At 34.4% G+C, this 22253-nt stretch overlaps 1 protein-coding gene across 3 annotated transcripts in view; it reads left to right on the forward strand.

Annotated features, from left to right (window-relative positions):
- The window catches only part of TLK1 (tousled like kinase 1), a 182329-nt gene that overhangs the window by 148163 nt on the left and 11913 nt on the right, over positions 1 to 22253 (forward strand). For all 3 annotated transcript variants that reach the window (XM_027557899.1, XM_027557920.1, XM_027557909.1), the window contains 6 exons: positions 4021 to 4087; positions 15855 to 15952; positions 18110 to 18191; positions 21580 to 21671; positions 21755 to 21844; positions 22001 to 22170. In XM_027557899.1, the coding sequence (XP_027413700.1) occupies positions 4021 to 4087; positions 15855 to 15952; positions 18110 to 18191; positions 21580 to 21671; positions 21755 to 21844; positions 22001 to 22170 (599 nt within the window). The remainder of the gene's footprint in view (positions 1 to 4020; positions 4088 to 15854; positions 15953 to 18109; positions 18192 to 21579; positions 21672 to 21754; positions 21845 to 22000; positions 22171 to 22253) is intronic.

The raw sequence follows: 22253 nt of genomic DNA on the forward strand, positions 1-22253 counted from the left end.
AATAAAATTCTCATTCATTCATTCAGTTCAATTCAGTCACTCAGTCGTGTCCGACTCTTTGCAACCCCATGAACCATGGCACACCAGGCCTCCCTATCCATCACCAACTCCTGGAGTTCACCCAAACTCGTGTCCATTGAGTTGGTGATGCCATCCAACCATCTCATCTTCTGTTATCCCCTTCTCCTCCTGCCCTCAATCTTTCTTCCTAGCATCAGGATCTTTTCAAATGAGTCAGCTCTTCTCATGAGGTGGCCAAAGTATTGGAGTTTCAGCTTCAACATCAGTCCTTCCAGTGAACACTCAGGGCTGATCTCCTTTAGGATGGACTGGTTGGATCTCCTTGCAGTGCAAGGGACTCTCAAGAATCTTCTCAAACTCCACAATTCAAAAGCATCAATTGTTCAGCACTCAGCTTTCTTTATTCATTCATACTCACTGTGAAAGGTTATCAGTGGTTAAGTTTTATGTTTGAGTTTTAAATTTCTTGGCTTTTTGAATAATTTTGTGTTAACCTCCTGAACAGTTTTTATGATTTTTAGCTTCTCCTAAATATATATACATAAATGTGTAATAAAGTTAATATTCAATCTATAATATGAGATATGATTCATAAAGGGAGAAATTGGACTTTGCATTCTGTGAACAAGAGATTTGCTAAGTAATTTAAGCAATTGACTTGCTTAAGAGGGTGGATGTTTTTTAAGCATCTTAAAAAGCACATCATAAAATTAATTGATGTGGCAATTAAAAGTCATCAAAATTAGTATTTTCCTAGCTTACCTCTTTCCATATATAAAATAAAATCCAATTTCTTTAAGTAAGATCCAATTAATTTTATCTAAATAAATTTAATCTATAAGTATTTTTCAGTGGAAATAAATAGCAGATATCTAAAGTGCTAAATGGCCCATGGGGTCGCAAAGAGTCGGACACAACTGAGCAACTTCACTTTTCAATTTCTAAAGTGCTAATATATGTCAGGTGCTTTCTGATAAGGAAGTGCAAAGAAATGTAAGAAATGTCTTTTGCTGTTTGGTGGTTTGCATTCTATTTTGTGAGACAGGAATAGGAATTCTTAAACTGCTGTTTGAACCGCAAAGTTACGTATATGTGAAATTGGATACCATGATCATAAAATGGTAAGAATTACTGTCCAAGAACTTCCCTGGTGGCTCAGATGGTAAAGCGTCTGCCTATAATGCAGGAGACCTGGGTTCAATCCCTGGGTTGGGAAGATCTCCTGGAGAAGGAAATGGCAACCCACTCCAGTATCCTTGTCTGGAAAATCCCATGGACGGAAGAGCCTGGTAGGCTACAGTCCATGGGGCCGCAAAGAGTTGGACACGACTGAGCGACTTTCTTTCACTTTCACTGTCCAAGAAAGTCAGTAGCCTAGTATTTAGTACTATCTGTACATTTGTTTATTGATGCTTCAAACCCAGCAGAGAGAAATTAGTATGTATGTATTTTGCTGTTTATTTGGAGCTTTATAGTGGTAGTAATCAAATGCAGTAAAGAAAGCAAAGTTCTGTTGCTGCCGAAAGTTACCATTAATCTTTACTGAGAATTGCATGTGTTTCATATTAGGATTAGACCTATAAAATAATGCTCTGGGGTCAAAGCTTTTGAAATCAATGAGGTATCATTATACTAAGTAAATTTAGGGAAGGGACTATTTGTGTGTATTTGCTTTTATTAAAGGTATGTAGATGATGTATATTTGAGCCACAACACAAACATATTAACAACTGGAACTGAATGCTAGTTAATAGCCAATATGTATTACATTATAAAATGTATACCATGCAGTATTCAACAGACTAAGATACCATGGAACTAATTGACACTGATTTATTATTAACTCAGAAGAACAATAGCTATTGAAAACTACTGCCAACTTAAGACAGTCAAAAATTTTAGTAAACTAAATTTTAGCCATACTAATTTTACCTTATGAATAGTAAATTTAGCTGCATTTTAACTCAATAAAAACCAAAGTATAGAACTGTATTTTATTCCTATACAGAAACAAACAAAATATTTACATATTTAAAAAAATTAGTTCTGAGCCCATCCTATGGTCTACTGGTGGGCCTAAAACCTTATTTTAAGAGTAGTAAATTACTATATTGTTATACAGGTAATTTCCATTGATGGCATATATGCATATCCAGAAACTATTTGCCAAAATTCCTATGGCTTTATTTTAGTGAACTAGTTGAGATATTATCAGCTTTAGTTTCCAAACCTCTTTTTTAAAAAAATACCATGTTTCCCTCTTCTTGTTTCATTGCATCTGCATACATGTTTCACATTCACAGTGCAGTGTTTAGTTCTCTAAATTTATGTTAGGCAACTGCTGGAACTATATTGCTATATTCAGTATAATAAAATCCAATGGTTATGTTAACCTAAGACTGGGTAGAGAGAGTTAATTTTAAATGTTTGTTTTTTACTCTTAAGATATTTCTAGTGGAATACTAACTGAATTTCTTGGAGGTTTTTGATTATTTCATTTGAATGCCCTTTCTATGATATTAATATTTTAATTACCATCTAGCTTAAGGGAAATAGCATTTATACTGAATGTTGCCGAGGGATATAAACCAAGCATAAATAAGTTGTCCTTGGGGTTTGGAGCTTAACCAAATAAACCCAGAATACATAAGTAAACAAGGGCCTAAATATGATAGATAAAAGCAGTTCTTTCAGTAATAGGTATGAATGGAAGTTGTTTTGTTGTGGGGGGGGGTGTCTGTGTGTGTGTGTGTTTTCCTCTTTCACTTTATTGATACAGAATCATGTTTTCTTATGAAATATTATAATAGGTACATATCCTACTAAAGTTCTACATACATTAAACTACAGTTGAACCCTAAACAACATGAGGGTTTGGGACTCTAACCCTCCCTACAGTTGAAAATTTGCATATAACTTCACAGCTGGCCTCTGTATCTGCAGTTCCACCTCCACAGAGTCAACCAACTCCAGACTATGTAGTGTACTGTAATACGTGTTTATTTTAAAAATCTTCATGTATGTGGACCTGTGCAGTTCAAACCCTTGTTATTCAAGGGTCAGCTGCAGTGATTTTTTCTAATTTACAGGAGAATATTTGAAATTAATAATACCACAACCATAAAGTACTCTCACGTGTGTATATGTTTGTATTTATTAATAATTTGGTGGGTTTTGGCAGCCCTGTCTCACTTATTCACTAGCACATGGAAGCAGAGAAGAGAAAAATGTCTTCATTTCTTTCTTTCTTAAACCAGTGCCCAAATTGGACCAATTACCTTTGCAGTGATTTCCCAGTACTCTTAAAGTAAAATGAAATTCATTTCTTGGTCTAAAATCCATCCTGCTTTTAGATGCTGTGCCCCTGCTTTATCTCTTTTGCTGACAGCCTCTTTGACTATATTCTGATACTTGTGTTTTTTTTTTTTCCTCTTCTCAGTATCAGTCTATTTCCATCTTGGTGTCTTTGTACCTGCTTTAACCTGTGTCTAGAACGTACTCCCCTAGGTCCTCTTGTGGCTGTCCTTTTGACATTCAGATCAAGACTATCTCCCTAAAACTTGGTGCAAATTAGTGTAGTACAGACAGTTATTATCACACCAGCCTTTCTGATTCCCTTTATAAAACGTACTGTTACTTGGGATTGTTTCATTTCTGGACTAAATTGTTTCTCTTCTGCTTCCTTACCCCCTATACTCCCACTATGAAGTGTAAGTTCAAACCAGAGTATATTGAGAAACTGTCCTTTTCATTGCATCCTTAGGATCTAAATTCGTGGTACTGATTAAATAGTTGTTGAATTTATAAGTCAGTCAGTTTTTCCATCTGTATTAGATATACTCTGAAGAATACCTTCAGGCACTTTAGGCTTATGTGTTCGGGGCTGAAATTTGTCAACATTTTTAGTATTTTTATTTGATTAATTTTATTTTGCTGGTTGTTAATAAGAAACAATAAGTATTAATCTTAATATCTAGAATTACAATTTCATTTTGACAGGTTGACTTTGGCAGAATATCATGAACAGGAAGAAATTTTCAAACTTAGACTAGGACATCTCAAAAAGGTACGTGAAGCATATGCTGGCCATTTCATTTTACCAGAGGTTGTGGAAAGTTGTGTTTTCCGTTTCTTATTAAAGAAGGCAAAACTTACAGAGAAAAAGGACCCAAATTTAAAACTTCAGACCAAAAAATAAAAGAGGGGCATAAAAGTTGCATTTTTATGTTGAATACATTAAAATAACGTTCCTTTACCTTGTGGTAATTTACAAACATTTCAGATGCTGATAATACCGTGTCCCTGGGACTTCTCAATGCAGGGGGATGCTGATTCGATCCCTGGTCTGGGGAGTAAGATCCCACATGACGTGTGTGGTCAAAAAGTTAAAAAACAAAAACCCATGTCCCTATAGTGGAGGAATGATCCTGGACAGAACTCCAGGTTTTTAAGATTACTGTTAAATACTGTTTTTTTTAAAAAAAAAAAGCTTTATTTTTAAGATAAAATGTAATATTCTATGTTGTTGTGTCCATTTCATAACAAATTGAAACAATTGTAAATTAATAACAGGTTTTTTTGACTTAACTTTAAAGTTACCAAATACCTGATTAAATGTTTCAGTTAAAACATATACATTGGCAAATTTAGAAGAGCCTGATCATCGGTAATAATATGAAGTGATATAATTCAGAAAAACATTGTTATATTTTAGTAAGTTTTATAATGTAAACTGTGTACTTGTTTGTAAACTCTGAAATTATATTCAGTTCATTGTTTTTTAGTTCATATTTTTAATTCAAACCATTTCAGAGAAATAATAGATTTTCCCCCTCAAAATGAAATTACTGACAGCTGTAAAATTCTTTTTCTTTGATCCAGTTTTTAAATTGTCTGGTCTGCTTATCACATTACTTACATTGTTTAAATAGGCTGAGTAATAGCTAAAACTAAGTTAGTGAACTAATTGAGGATAGTATCTATCAAGTCATCTCCCTGGGGTAGGGTGAGGTATGTCAGAGAAACCCATTCTTGTAGCAGCCACCATCTCATTATAGATGTGCTTATTTTTGGAATGCTATCAACATGCTTCAGAGTCCTGCCATTTAGGTACAGGGAACAGAAAAAAATTATATTTTATATACATACATATTTGTATATTGGAGAAGGGAATGGCAACCCACTCCAGTATTCTTGCCTGTAGAATTCCATGGACAGAGGAGCCATGGGGTCGCAAAGAGTCGGACACAACTGAGCGACTTTCACCTCACTTTTGTGTATATGTGTGTATATATAGACACATACATATACATGTAATTTGTATTAGTGTTCTTTACTGTGCCCCTGTTCAGAAAAGTTTCAGCCCAACTACTTGAACAGTAAATTCTAAAATGAATTTATTCTGATCTGTTTTGTTCTGTTTTCTGTTCTGTTGTAATTATTGATATTTCTCTTGTCCTTTGATATAAGTAGACAACTTCAACCTGTTTTGTAACTGATGGAGTTGTAACGGGACTATAGAAGGGAAGTGGGGATTTTGAAGTTCAGAATTCATACAAGTATTTGTCTGCCCACCTAAGCTATTTTGATAGAGACCTGTGTTTGATGTTCCATAAAAAGAAAGATTTATCAATTATTTTCTGACCAGCCTTTCATGATAATGGGATGCTAAAGTGTATAGTCAACTGGAGGATTATAATTTTCACACATAATAGTAAATTTCAGATTACTCTTTCTAATGATGAGTTTTACATGTCTTATGGAAACCTGTTATAAAATCTGAAATGATAAAGTAGTTAAATTAGGAATCGGCTGTTTGTATCACAAAAATACTTAAAAGGATTCAGAGGGTGGTTTGTTTTTATTTTTTGATTGGTGGGTGGTTGGTTGATTTTAAAGCTTTCCTGGTACATTGAAAATATTTTATTTCTCTGAAACATTTCTATTTTATAAAGTAAGGTACATATACTTAAATGTCTAGATATTATATAAACAGTTGTAAGCTTTTGTAGTTTACTACACCTTCTATTCTAACTTCCATATTATCTTTTTTCCCAGTGTTTGACTTCTCCATTTTTGTATTTACTCATTCTAATAATTGTCCCATCCATAATCCTTTTCCTGTTTTATTGTTTCAGCTTTTATCAAATTTACTGAGCAGTTTTATATTTCTAACTTTATCTTCTTCTTAACCAATTTACAACATTACTTTTCTTTGATCTCCATCATGGAATATTTTGGAAGAATTGATGAATTAATGCTGAAATATACTCTCATGTTTTGAATTCTCACATTTACTTCTGACTTTTTTGGTTGAGAAGAATGAATGCATTATGAAGAAAGTTGCTAGTAGTACATACAGAGAACAAAATTGAGTAAGTAGTGTCACCTTAGAGTACAAATGAATAGTAGTAGTCTGCTTTCCACTGGGTATTATTTTTTTTAGTTGTACAGTTTAAGAATAATAGGCATTCAGTTACATGTGTTAAAAATAAGTTATTTGGCATTCTAAAGCATAGTTGGAAAGTAGGTCATTAAAAATAGGTCATTCTGGTTTCTAAAACACAAGTAGATTGAACACTTCATCACCTCTATCTTAAGCCAACATGAACCATACCCCGACATGTAACTATATAGTTTCTACCATAGGCTGGATCTGATCTGTAAATATTTGATGTCCATGTAACCTGTGCAGGAATTAATCATGTGACCTACATCAGATTAGGGTTTAGATGTGGAGCCCAGTATACCTCCTGCATTACCAAAGGTGACTTTCACTCTCCCTTCAGTAAAAACTCTTGAAGTTAGATAGAGTTATTAAATTTGTTGGCACCAAAGGAAAAAACTTCCATCATTGCTGAAGCCCATACCATTTGGACATAGAAGACTAGAAGGCCTAGTTAACTTTTTCTTGAGATAATTTATGATATACATTGTATTTTATAAAGATAATCATCATAACTGAATAGGTAAACCGAAATATGAAAAAGTATTTACCACTGAGTAAATCATAAAGTTCAGTTCATATTCTGTAGGGCTAGAAACATAATGATCCAAATCCAGTGAATCTGTTAGTGTGATAGAGTAACAAATGAGAGTTCAGCAGTAAGTCCATGGCTAAAATAAATTCTCATTCCTGTTACCACCAAATAGTAAATGTAAACTTACTTAAGGGCTTACTGTCTTCTGAAATTAGGAAAATTATTGTTCAGCATCATCTTTTTTAATATATTAAGAATTAATATTGTTTTAGTTATCAGTTTATGAAATTATTGCTCACTCATTCACTAAGTGATTTATTTCCACATTTCAGGAGAATTACATAATATTACATTTTATACACTTTGAATTTTTAACCATTCTAGAGTGAACATTAATGTTAAATTTGAATGCCAAGCTCTTCTCTGTTTGCTTTGTCTAAATTAATATAGCTAGTAACTAGCAAAGCCAAGACTTGAACCTTTTCTCACTGCTACTTCAGTGGAAGTATCCTTACACTTTATTCCTACAATTCTCTAGTTGTAGATGGAGAGCAGGTTGATCCTTCTGTATTCAGAATTGATTCCTTTGTAGCTTTGCATTTTTCTTAGAGTAGTAGGAATGTTTGCTTTCCTTTTTTCCCCCAGAAATAGACTGTTTTATTTTCATCACAGATAAAGTAGAGCAATTAAATTTTTCACACACGTATTTCTTTCTCTCTTTCTCTCATATATTACTTTCCTTGGGTAGCCTGTTAGTGACTATTCTATCAACTAGAATATTTCTTTATTATTAATTGGTTCACTGTTTTTCATTATAAATTTATCTTTAAAGGTCAAGAGGAAAAGCATGTTTTGGGAGGTAAAATGTGTAAATACTCTCTAGTGTAATTTTACCTTTATACAGCTAAAGATTTACTAGAACGTAAAGGAAGTATATAGTCAAATATATGTATATTATACAGATTACTCCTGAAACTTACACAAAATAACTTTTTGCTACTAGTCATTATGCATAAACTTCTTTGATTATCGCTTATAAGCTTATAGTTGTAATGAGAATAATTTCCTATGTTTAAAATTTTGTTTCTTTAAGGTAGAGCAACTAAATCCGATAATGTACCTGTGCCACATGTGGCATCTCTGGCTTTAAGAAAAACTAATAAGCTGTGTACCAGTTAGCTTTTATAGTTGATCCTGTTTTGATACCGGTCTTGATAAATTCTAGTTATGAGAAAGTCGTTTATCTTTGTAATTTGAGGAGTTCTACTAGGTGGTTGTTTGTATAACTCCAATCTTAATTCTAGAATTGAACAAAACTATGTGGATGTGCTTTCCAAGGATTATTACTAAACTAACATAAACAACTTTTTAAAAAATCCCTGGTAAACCATCTTCCTTGTAATAGATTCTCTCTAGTCATAATATTATTTTAAAAATATAAATTACCAATCATAATACCCCAAAATAAAGAGAAAGTAAGAATTTTGAAAGTTATCAGGACCAATAACTACATCACACCACTGCTGTTTGACCCAAGTTTGTGATGTGAACAGCGTGTGGAGGTGTTTATTCTAGTGTTCGAATTTTTGGTCTTCTGGATTTAAAATATTTGATTAGTTGGAGAGAATGCATATAGAAGATTTGACGTCTCAGTATGGAATATTAGATAGTGTAGTAGGGATTGACTTTAATGTATGTGTTTTGGGGTGTGTGTGTGAGAGAGAGAGTTATAAACCCTGAATTTAAATACCACAAGCTTTTAGGAAAAACATAACCAACTTGTAATTGAAACAGGATTAGTCAAGAACCATCAGCACCAACACAAGTGTATCTTTGCAGACCGAAGGAATCAGCTAAACAATTACGGTCATCTCAATCTCTACTAAAACAAAAATCGCATCCAACATGCCACCTGACACCATTTCTTTCTCTCTTTCTCCTTTGCTCCTTGCGATGTGGCATTCATCTCTCCTTGTGCCTCCGTTCTGAAGAGATAACAGTATAGCAACAACTCTGCCACTGAAATCCTGTTCTCTGACCGATATTGGCACCTGCAAAGAGAAACAACCAGTAACAGGCAGCAGCAGCATCAGTATTAATCTTCCATGATGAAATCTTTACAGGTCAAGAACAAGCACACAGCTCTTTTCTCACTCCTTCACAGTGGACCATGCAACTAGTTGAAATGGAAGACAATGGATTGTCTGCAAGCCTTTTGAACAGTGGAGAATACAGGGCATTGGTTTTAGGTGAATTAATCCCCAAATATTCTTGAAGTTTGATATCTCCTTTGGTCTTTCTTTCTAGAATACCATTGTCATCTGATTTATCAAATCCTTAGTATGACCACAAAGAATACGTTTGTGTATGTGACACCTCTTGTCACTTTAGGTATGAATAAAAATGTGAAAATAGTTAATGCTAGAGGGCTTAAACTGCATGTGCACCTCTATATTCAAGAAAATTTTCTCTCAAAGCCAACCACATTGTATGTTACATTTCTCTAGAACAATACACAAGACGCTACTTGTGTAGGAAGTAGTTTTCAGTGAAGTCTAGCGAAAATGCATTCATTACGCTAGAAAAAGTCACCGTTAAGCCCACAAAGAATATACGAGGTTCCCAAGTTCTTGGTATGTGTGGGCAAGAAAAGTGCCAAGAGTGTTGGAATTCTAAACTTGACACCTTGTGCATAGTTCTGCCTCTGTTTAAAAACGAGTGCTAGTCTGTGAAAGCGATGCCTGAGAGAGCACGTCACTAGCTGTAGATAGGAAAGCTACTGGTGTGTGTACTCTGCGTCCTGCTCTCCTTGTGAACCTGCAAGCATAGTTCTGGCTCACCCCATCTGTAGTTACACATCTTTACCCGGTAATAGATGGTGTTCACTTACCAGAGTGAAAATTTAGTGATAAAATGTATTTCACGTTTGTAGATTTTTATATTAATCCAGTTGTGTAAGCAATGGTATTCTTTGAATTTTGGAAAGAATCTTAGAAGTCATGTTAACCATTGGGCAGAGTTTATTCAGGTTTGTAAATTCAGTTTAGAGGTCATAATTTCACAAAAAAGAGAAGGCAGTTGTTTGGCCAGTGGCCAAAAACTGTAACTCCATGCTGTTTATATGCATATACATAGAGTCTAGAAGATTAGGCTCTTCTCATTATTGTATAGAATGTTAAACCTTTCCATACTTTTAAAAAATATGGAATCCACCAGAACCCTGCAAAAGGTTAAAAGGAGGCAGAAAGCTGGAAGAAAATGTAGTAAGGCATCGTACCTGTAGGTGCTAGGGTTTGGTGTCAGCATCTTAGCTAGTTTCAACATCAAGAAATTTCATCCCCTTAATACAGAAGCTGTGATTTCTTTTTCAGGAAGTGTACTGGATATTTATAATTTGCCAGTCAGTTGAACTGTTATATTTATTTGCTGCTGAGAATATAGGGTTTGGTTTGTTTAAATAGAATGGGGGAACTGACAATCCCATTGTCCATTTTAACACTTACTCCCATTTAGGGTTTTTGATGTGTGTGTTTATTCATCAAGGAGAGGCGAATGACCCCCAGCCCACCAAAGAAGGAAATGAAATAGAGAGAGGAAAACATTAAAGTTCTAAAGTAATTATCTAAGCCAGTTAAACACACTTGAGGGAGACCCAGTACGTTCCCCTCGGTAATATCCAGCTCAGCGACTCAGGATCGACAGAGACATCATATACATAGTTAGGAAAGAGTCCCCCACCAGGAATTTCACAGTATTTGTCCTTTTTCCTCTTCCTACCCTACTCCCTCGATCTGTACGGTCATACTTGAGCAAAGAGAGTATTACGGGCAGTAGTTTCAAAACTGATCTCTATACGTTCAATGTAGTTTTTTTATTGGTTCATATTTCCAATGGTTCGTGTCTCTTATATCCATATGTAGGATATATAAAAGAATATAATAGAGAAAAATTACAAATTTGAAGTAAATTGGTAATAATTTTCTTAATTCTTTTCTGCACTGCCCTTTCTGTTAGCTTTTAATAGCGCCTTTTGTTAATTTCACCTTTCACTTTCCTAGTGATAGACTTTCAGAATGACATTATAAATATTTTATGAAATTAAAACTTATTTGAGGACTTGGAGATACTAACTTGATTGTATCATTACATTACTGAAATTAATTTGGTATTAAATATGTTGAAACCTCATTCTGAACTATTAATAGTTTTCTCAAACGGACTAATGTTGTTATGGTGCTCCCAAATATACTATTGTAAATGATAAGCTTTTCCCTGTTTCCACTATCTTCATAATATACCACACAAACTCTTTTCTTCTCCCAACTCACATGGATTATAGGCAAGCTGAGAATGATACATCAGAAATTCTCAGATTCTCAAATTCTATCTTATCTTTTATAGAAAGGCAGCTTTTCAAAATTGAGGGGTTTTTGTGGGGCTAACATGTAATATATTAAAGATTTGCTAAAGAAGTTTAAACTATTCAATAGTATGTTCAACTTTTACAGGAAATGCATTAGCTTTACTGGTAAAATGCATTACTATATAACTTGTAAGTTTTATAGTTTAATGCCTACACACCCCTACTTTAAAAGAAAATAATTGCCCTTTTAAAAACTGCCATTAAGAGAAATGCTCAAAAAATACCCCAAGTCTGCCTAGCAGTTTTAACCTGCATTTTATTTAACTTGGCATTTTACGAAGATTCTACATTGCTGTAGCATACTTTTAGCTTAGAATGTTGAGCCAAGGGGATATTAAGTTGCCGGAAGGGACTCTTGAGTACAAATAGAAAGTATTTGTATGCTAAATATCTATTGAGGGACAAACTGGTTTTACTTTGCATATAAATTTTTAAAGTTAAAAATTTTGGAAGGTGCTATGTTTTGCAGGTTACTTAAATGAGGCAATATTGAGGTCATTGTATACTTGTCTAACCTGGGTTTTTAAAAATATATATTCAAGTAATTCAGATATTAGATCTTATTTTAAAATACCGTTAAAATAGCTGTAGTATGTACTGTTAAGGTTTATTGCCATATCTTTTTGTCTAAACCGGGAAAGAACGGTGTCCTTTTATTGTATGTGATTACCAAACCTACCTCCCTCTCTCTAGTAGGATCTTTTCTTATTCGTGTTCCTTCAACACCATAATTGCCTACAGAGACCAATTCTTTTCCAGAGATGCTGTTTCTTCTTAGACCTTTTCTGCTGTAAATTGCTTAGCTAGTGGCTGACTAGAGTATTGAACTTTAGTGTTCTTACTAAGCATGATCTCCATTCTGGACTACCTCTCTTTTATTTTAGTAATTTGACCTACCTTTCCCATGTGTTTGAGGATTCCATTCCATAATGGAATTCCCTTCTATAAGGAGAGAATAAGTAACAGGCTCAGGCTGTTGTAACAGAATACCAACAACAGAAACTTATTTCTCATAGTTCTAGAGGCTGGAAATCCAAGATCAAGGTCCCTTGGGGTTTAGTTTCTTTTTTTTCTTTAATCATTCATTTACTTTTGGCTGTGCTGGGTCTTTGTTGCTTTGTGAGCTTCTCCTTGCGGTGGCTTCTCGTTGTGGCTTGTGGGCTCTAGGGCATGCAGGCTTCCAGTAGTTGCGGCTCCTTGGCTTTAGAACACAGGCTGAATAATTGCTGCGCATAGGGTTAATTGCTCTGCCGCATGTGCGATCTTCCTGGATCAGGGGTCGAACCTGTGTCTCCTGCATTGGCAGTCAGATTCTTTACCAGGGGAGCCTCGGGTTTAGTTTCTGTAGCTTTCTTCCTAGTTTGTAGATGGTCATCTTCTCACATCCTCATGTGACTTTTCTCTGTGCTGCCACAAAGAGGTGGTGGGGTTGGGAGGAGAGATCTCTTTCTTCCTACTCAAAAAGCCACTAGATTTCATCAAGAGGGCTCCAGTCTCATTACCTAAGCTAACGCTTAACTTACAGAGTCCCCTTCTCCAAATACCATCACACTGGGGGGTTAGGGCTTAGACATACACAATTTGGGAGGAACACAAAGCCTTCAATCCATAACAGAATATATACTTTTACTCAGTGGGATTTGAGAGAAGGTACTTAGAGTTGCTGAATTATCTTTCCCCTAGAAATATGTCAGTTTGTTTTGAGATCCAAGATACTGGAATAAATACTGAATTACAATATGGAATATGTAAATATATTTACTGATGACTATGGAAGATTTACGTGTATCTGCATATAATCAGTTATAGTTCCTTCCCTTGACCTTTCCTCTTAAACAGCTAGGATCCAGCTGTTTGTTTTAACTAGTCCTCCTGACATTTGGGGGTTTTTTTCCTGTAAATTTTACAGTTCAGACTGAATGAAGCTTGCCTGTCCTTTTGTATTACAAGATCTTATGGGGCATGTGTATGTGTGTGCTTAGTCGCTCAGTCTTATCTGACTCTGTAACCCCATGGAACCTGCCAGGCTTCTCTGTCCATGGGATTCTCCAGGCAAGAACACTGGTGTGGGTAGCCATTCCCTTCTCCAGGGGATCTTCCTGATCCAAGGATCAGACTGGTCTCCTGCATTGCAGGCAGAGTCTTTACCATATAAGCCTCTAGGGAAGCCCATACTTGGCATGTTTTATAGGGGAATAAAAGCTTGTTTAACTGGCACATACATGTATTTTATTTTCTTTAGTAACTGTTTCGTAATATTGATTACTGCCATTGTATAAACATTTGAAGATTACCAAAAATTATAAAACAAATGTAATTATGTGTGAACAATCTAGTTGTCTCAAAATTATATATTTATAATAGAATTTCTATAAATTCACTTTTCAAATAAGTATCCCCATACCACAATTTCAAGTAAAAGTTGAAACAAGTATTTTTGCTGGCAATTCTAATAAGCATTTCACCGTTTTATCAGATTATTTAAAATTATACCAGTTTACTAAGTGTTTAGTAGCTTCATACATGTGTAAGAAATTAACAGCAAATGTTAAGGCAGCAAATGTTAGTAATCTGAAAAAAGTAAGTTACCTCTTTCTGTGTTCTGTGATATAATTGAATTTGAATTTTTTCATATTTATGGACACACCTATATAGCCAGTTTCTTATTCTGCTTTATGTAACTGAATTGAGATAACTGAACTATGGTTTGACTTTATTGTTGCAAAGCTTTTGAATCTATTTCCTGTCCTTATAATGAAACTATTTAATCCCCTGGAACATTATCTTACCTTTTTTTCTTATTTTCATTAAAATTAGAAATATTTGTGACTGAAGCTACACTAAATGAGGAAATTTCAGAGAATTTAGTGTATTTTAGAGAACTCTCCCACAAATTTTAGAAAAGTTCATCTTCAGTGGTTTCTGTGTATTATCTATGGAGAAGGAAATGGCAACCCACTCCAGTATTCTTGCCTAGAGAATCCCCTGGACAGAGGAGCTTAGTGGGCTGCTGTCCATAGGGTTGCACAGAGTCGGACACAACTGAAGCGACTTAGCATGTATGCATGCATTGGAGAAGGAAATGGCAACCCACTCCAGTATTGCCTGGAGCATCCGAGAGACAGAGAAGCCTGGTTGGACTGCCGTCTATGGGGTCACACAGAGTCGGACACGACTGAAGCGACTTAGCAGCAGCAGCATGTATTATCTAATGCCTAATTTACATTAAATATCTGCAACAAGTAGGGGTTGCGTTTCATTTTTAAATAACTAATATAATCTTAAGGTCAAGTAGAATATAAACATACTTAGTTTTTTAATCTGTGAACATTTGTTTTTCTTTATGACACTGAGACTATAGATAATGGCGTAATAGACTTTATACCTCTGTTATCTTGCCTTACAATGAAATATACTTTCAGAGTAAATTTCAGAATTGTTGATTTTTTGAGACAAAGGATTTTTTTTAATTTTAGAAGATAAATCATTATGAGACAGTGCTAATGAAAAGCAGAAATATTTAAGTATAATATTCAGAAATGATCCCTATTCCATGTTGTATATAGATTTATAATGGTTATACATTTAGGCCAAGGCAGTCTGTGTTTACTTAATAGTTCTTCAAAAATATTATAAAATGGGCATTTCTAGAACTTTTCACTGAAATTTGGTTATGTTCTTGTCTTAATAGTATTTATATTGACAAAGAGGTGTGTGTAATGGGTGGTTTTGTTTGTTTTGGTATCTTTTAAATGTTCTAAAAATTGTATATATTGAGACATGAAAATATCAGAATTTTTAGATTAATGAATGTTAAAGTAAATTCCTTTAGGATTTGCCTAGGTGTGCTCTGATGACTAAGGATCTAAATCACAGCTAGTCACATAATTTTTGTTTTAAGAGGCTCTTTAAAATTGTAGTGGAATTTATCCAAAGTGATTGGTCTGATTGTACGTGTGTGTTTGTGTATTCCAAATGTTGTGAGGTCTCTGAATAATCAGTAGTTTTGTGTTTTACCTTTCTTCCTCTTTTATCTATTGTGAAATATCTTCATTTATTTTGTATTAGTAAATTATTCCCTCATAAATTAAAATTTGAACGTATCAGAAATAAAACTTAAGCTCATTTTGTGTTATAAGTCAGTTTCAGACTACCTTGCAGTCATTTTTAGTTTAGACATTATAAAAATAGATTTCTTGTAGTACAGAGATTTTCATGTGGAGGTTGGTTTCTTGAAATAGGCTTTTGCCTTATCTCTTTCTTATCTTTCAGGCATTGAAAAGAGCACTTCGATCTTTTAACTCAGTGGTACTTTATAATACACTATTCTTTCCATCACTGTTAAAAAAAAAATTGGTGCATGAGTAAAAACATCTTTTTTATATCACCAATAGATTGAGCTTGTTATAGTCCCCTCTTTTCATTTTCAGGAAGAGGCAGAAATCCAGGCAGAACTTGAACGTTTGGAAAGAGTCAGAAATCTTCATATTCGAGAGCTCAAAAGAATAAATAATGAAGATAATTCACAGTAAGTCATTATTTGTATTTTACAGGATTACATGATAAAAGATTATCTCCCCTTGGAGATCATAAACACAGTATTTCCTTGTTGAGGGACTTCATCATAGAAATAAAGTCCTTCCCATGACTCAGAAGGCCTTGTATGATCCGGTCTCAGGCACCTCACCACCCCACCTCTCTCATCTGCCTCTCACTTATGTGTCATATATACACTGGCTCCCTTGATCACATGTCATTCGTATCTCAAGGCTCTTCTGTTCTCCATTTTCTCTGCCTGAAATATTCTTCCTCTAGACATATGAGTGGCTTACTTATTTCACTCCAGGTGGTCACTAGAAAGGCCACCCTGTCTAAAATATCAGTCCTGGCGTTACTCCATCACCTCTCTCAGTATCCTTACCTTGCTTTTTATTCTTGGCATTTATCAGTATTTGGAATTACATTTTTTTTCCAGTTCTTTTATCTGTTTCCTTCACTGGAATGTAAGCTACATGAGAGCAGGGATTTAGTTTTGTTCTTGCTATATCCCCCAAACCTAAACCTGTTTCTGGCGTATGGTAGGCACAGAATAAATATTTGTTGACTAAATACCAAAGTTAGTGTTACAGTAGTGAAGAAGAAATCGTTTCAGCTAAAGGGATTTCATTAAACCGTGTATCCAGCATTGTGTAAAGAAGAAATAGAAGAGCAGTTTAAATTATAGTCTCTGTCCTTAATCCCTAATCAAATTTATTTAAACGCTAAAGGAATTCAAAGAGAAAATGCCTGTGGACAGGTGGGAGCTTTATGAGGAAGACAGAAATAAAGAAAGGCATTAATTGGATGTAGTCTATGTCGAGGACAGGAAGGATGTCTTATTTACACTTTCAGATTTATATAATTTAAATCTTCATGACCTAAATGAGTGTCAGAATTGGAAGTGGCCTATTTCTGCCATGAAATATCTTGCTTAAAAGAAGGCCTGTTTATGAACATAATCATTCCAATATATAAGGTAAATGAAATAACATAGTTATGGAATATACTTAATTATACCAGATAAATTCTAATAAAGCAGATAAGTCAAAGCTAATTTATAGTTGACTGTTCTGAAAATTATGCCCAAGCTTGTTTGTGGATATAACTTAATCCACTTGATGAAAATTAAATGAATTGTTATATTTCCCTTTCTTTTTTTTTTTTTTTTTTTTGGCTACATGGCTTGTGGGATTCTAGTTCCCCAACTAGAGATTGAACATGGGCCACGGCAGTGAAAACACTGAGTCCTAACCACTGGACTACCAGGAAATTTCCTACATTTTGCTTTAAAACTAAACAGAAATCTCTAATAATTCTCAAGAAAAACTTAAATTGTCAAAGTTGTGTTGACATTGAATAAAATACCATGTATATTTTGTATCTGAGACTATAAAACTGTCATTGACTTTTCCCCCTCCCGTTTAAGAATCAAGAGTGTACATTTTGGAACCATGTTTTTCTGTGAAACCCTGCCATGTATTAGCTGTTGACCCTGGACAGTTACTTAACCTTTCTGTGCAGTAGTGCCCTCATCTGTAAAAGAGAGGTAGTAGCAGGGCCTACTTCAGAGGGTTAGTTAAGAACCAAATGAGATAATACATGTGAGTGCTTAGTGTGTAGCAGGTGTGATAAACCTTAAATCATTTTATTTGTGGTGGGTTTTATTTTTTTTTTTAAGCATTTCTTTTTTGATTGGGAATTAAAATTTTATTTGTAGAAGGCAAAGACTATAAAATTTAACCATGAATGAAAGTCAGCTTATAATTATTTTTAATCCTCTGTCAGTACTATAAAACTTAATTAAAACTCCCAGATAAAAGTATGTTTTCATAAGGGAAGTATTTCCTGATGAATAGATACAGGATTTTATAAAGCTCTTAGTAATACAGTAGTTGGTAGGTCTTTATCACAGTGCTATAATTGGTCATTGAACTTGAATATTCAGCTTAAGAGCTGAATGTTGGGCTTCGTGAACACCAAAGCGCTGAGATGGGTGATAGTCATGCAGGTAGAGAAAGAAGTATGGAATAGAATTCAGAATAGCAGGGAAGAGAGCCAGGAGTAGGGTAGAGCACAGCTGTGCTGTGGACAGGACCTTTTCGTGTGTGTTTTCATGTGCATGAGTGTTTTTTTCCCCACCCTTAAGGTTCAAAGATCACCCAACGTTAAATGAAAGATATTTATTGCTCCATCTGCTTGGTAGAGGTGGCTTTAGTGAAGTATATAAGGTAATGTACATATTTTTTTCTGTTCTTCACACTAATATAGCAAAGATATAGGAGTATGTGGTTAAGAAGTACATGTTTATTGTTTTTATGATTTTTTGACTGGGAAATTATGTCTTCTCATTGCAAAAAGAGTCTGTGATGGCTTATGTTATCTCGAGAGTCTATAAACTATCCTTGTGCCTTTACAGACCCTCTGATATTTGGTAGCTGATTACCACTGACCAACCTGATACAAATAATAACAGCCATTAGAATCAAGATGGGCAGGTAGCCATTTAATATAGTACATATATGATAAGGTTATATCCCTTAAACATGTGTTACAAGTCCTTATATTTCCTGGATTTACCCTAAGTTCTACCTATTTCAAGGCCAGTGTTTCTCAAATATATATGAATGCAGAAATTTTTATTCATCACATTTAATACTTTATACCTTTTTTTTTTTTGCTCTGTATTGTCTTTCTGACCAACCTTTAAATACTGTGTTCCCAAATTTCTTTATCATTCTTAATCTCCTTTTCAAATATATCCCCCTCCTCTTCACTGAGTTATCACCTATTTGGTTTCAGATATAGATACATATGTATACATAAGTATATATGTAGCTATCTACCCACACTTCTTTCTGAGCCCCATACCTGCGGATTTACATGACCTCATGTGGATGCTTCCTAAGTACTGCAAACTCACATGTGAAATAGAAGCTTATCTTCCTCTCCTCCCACACCGTCCTCCCTTAAAAAAAAAAAAAAAAAACACCGCTCCCCACTTTAATACACAGCACTGCCTTTTATCTACCCAGTTCCTTCCCTGAAAAACTTGAATGAAAGCCGTTTTTCACTACATCTTTCCCCTAACCCCCTTCCTCCAGCATAACCAGTCTCTGGTGTATGTCATTACTAGTGTCATTAAGCTCTCTTAAATCCAGCAAGGACCCTTCTCTATCTCAGCTCAAAGCCTCATTGTCTCTTGTTTGCTTTGCTGCTCTAATCTCCTAGCCAATCACCTCTTGCTGGACATTGAGTTTCTCCAGTCCATTTGTGTGTATGCTGCAGCTAGAATGGCCTTGTTAGAAAATGCAGTCTGATCATCTCACTCCCCTGCCTTATAAGCCCCAGTGGCTTTCCCATTTGCTCTTAGTTAGGATGAAGTCATAATGAAGGTAATAGTCTCACCTTAAACTTTAGTTCCTATTGGCTTCCCTATTAATCTGCCTTTTATAAGCTCTTTGTAACACTTCGAGCTTCATTATGTATTGGTATAATCAGTGATTAAGACCTCGGGTTCTGAAGCCAAACAGGCTGAGTTTGAATCCTAATTCTGATTGCTGTTTACCAGCTGTCTAAACTTTGGCTTATTGCTTTATCATCCTGTCTTCATCTGGGACTGTTTAACAGTTACGTACATCATGGGATCATTGTAATGATTAAATGAACTATCAGGTAAATCACATAGAATTTTGGTGTTGAGTAAATGTAAGCTTATCAAAGTGTTATTAGAAATCCTCTCTGTTCAAGAGACAACCTGTATCCAGTTCTGACTCTGGAGAAATGATGGGATTTGGATTCAGAGAACTAATTTCTGATCTTGGTTCAACCATGAACTAGTTTTTGTTTTGTTAACTTGGATAAGCATTAGTATCACCCATCAAGAGTGATTTGTGAGCCCTCTTCCAGTTCTTGTTTCTTTGATTCGAATGGTAGTTTATCTGGGCACTTAAGTGTTGAGTAGTCTTACCCAGGCCACAAGGTAGAAAAAAGAAGATCATAATAGCTCATGGTGGGTCTAAAATCACCATAGCTAGCACTGGCTTATCCTAAAAGTAGCCCAGTCTCTGTTGCTTCTAATAGCTTTCATGGCGGTCTTCCGCCACTGCCCAGTAGTATTTCCACTGTTTTTAGTCTCACAGATAGGGGCTAAAAGAGACTTTTCTCTTGAAGAAAATCTTACATAGAAATTAGAAAATGCAGATTGTTGGGGCCCTAATGTCTTAAATCCCTATTGTTGATTTAAATACTAATGACAGCTGCCTCTGACCCCTTCAAAGTCCTTTCTTTCTTGCCATGTCCCTTGGGAAACAAAGCAGCAGATTGTAAATCAAAAAATAGACTTTGTGGAAAATATTGAATCAGTTGCTTAGTGATTACCATCTTAGCTTTATGGGAAGGTATACTTTGAAAGATGTGTCTTACATTATAATCAGTATACACTAATGATAACTTTAGAATTTCATTTTTTACTTTTTTTCTTCTTACTGTGATTGCTTGTAAGTTCTTTAATAAACTTATTATGTTCTTTTTGCTTTCTCCTACCTGAACTTTTTTTCTTTTCTGTTGTTTAAAACTTAGCTAATGTCTATTGGGTATTTATTGTGAATCATGTATTATTCTAAACACTTTATATGTTTCACCCCATTTAATTCTCTTCAACAATCCAAACTTTGAGATGTTAGCACAAAGTAACACATCTAATAATAAGTTTATCTGACTCCAAAGTGAATATTCTTAATTACTGCATCCTTTGTGATTTCAGATCTCATGCTTTTATAATTTTGTGACAAGCAGTTTACCCCCCTGCTTATTTTAAGGTTAAATTGATAGAGGGAGTGGAAGCTATGAACCTTCTTCTTAATAAATATGTAAGCTATTTAAGTGTTTTCTTAAAGGAGCACTTTTTGTATATAAGTTACAGTAGAACCTAAACTATTAAATTTTTCATGATATGCAGTGTTTTTTAGAAAAAAAGAAAAAGTCACCTGAAGCCTTAAAAAATATTGATCATTCATTCTTAAGAAATAGGCTGATAATTTGAACAAACCAGTATAAAAACGTATCTTGAGATGAGATTAAGGAATAATTGCTGATATGGTATAATTATATATGGTTATGTTTAATTTTGTAATAAAAGTTTAGAACTTTAATAAACTAATTTTCAAACAAGTGGGGAAAAAACATGGAGTCTGTAGGAAAAGATAGAGGAAAAAGTTTACTTCATCCAATCCACCAAAAAAGTATTAAAGTCACCTGTTTTCCTGGCTGCTTACTGCTGCTGCTGGTATAGAGGAGAAGCTCTATGTTTTCTTTTTTTTTAAAAAAAGCTTTATTGTTTTATCTTAATTCAGTATATTGGCATTTATAAAACTTGAACATGAAAATTCATATTAAGGTTTACTCTGATTTAACATCATGAAATTTGTATCTTGTTTCTGATAATAAATGTGCCACTGAACTATAATCTTAGCAGAGATGACTACCAAAAGTAGTATATTTTATAGTATAAAAGTGTATATTCTAGTTCCATATTACTGCAAAATTATTACCCCCCCAAAAAAGTGAGCTCTTCAGTTGGTCTTTGGTTCAAAGTCTTCTCTGTTCCTTTAATCCTAGGCTTTTGACCTTTATGAACAAAGATATGCTGCTGTGAAGATCCACCAGCTTAATAAAAGCTGGAGGGATGAGAAGAAGGAAAACTACCACAAGTAAATATTAATTCTTTGATTTTTATCAATTTTGAAAATACATTTAATGGCCATGGAGAATTAATACACTCTCCTTCTCGTAGACATGCCTGCAGAGAGTATAGAATACACAAAGAACTGGATCACCCCAGAATAGTTAAACTCTATGACTATTTCTCCTTGGATACAGATACGTAAGTGAATGTAAACAGACTTAGTTTTTAAGAAAAGACATGTTGGCATTTGCTTCCCCTATTCTGTAGTGATGATACAAATACTCATTTGTCCATTGTGACTCTGAAGTATTGGCTAATATTTTGTGTCTGATTTTTTTCTTTTCTCCATTGTAGGTTTTGTACAGTGTTAGAATACTGTGAAGGCAATGACTTGGATTTCTATCTGAAGCAACATAAGTTAATGTCAGAGAAAGAAGCTAGGTCTATTGTAATGCAAATTGTAAATGCACTAAGATATCTCAATGAAATAAAACCCCCTATTATACATTATGATCTTAAGCCAGGTAATTAATAAAATTTGTCTTAAGTTTTTAAGCTTTAAAGAATATAATTATCTGAAAATATGCTTTGTGATGTAGTTTTTAAG

The sequence above is a fragment of the Bos indicus x Bos taurus genome, chromosome 2 (genome assembly GCF_003369695.1).
Source record: "Bos indicus x Bos taurus breed Angus x Brahman F1 hybrid chromosome 2, Bos_hybrid_MaternalHap_v2.0, whole genome shotgun sequence".
NCBI classification, from domain to species: domain Eukaryota; kingdom Metazoa; phylum Chordata; class Mammalia; order Artiodactyla; family Bovidae; genus Bos; species Bos indicus x Bos taurus.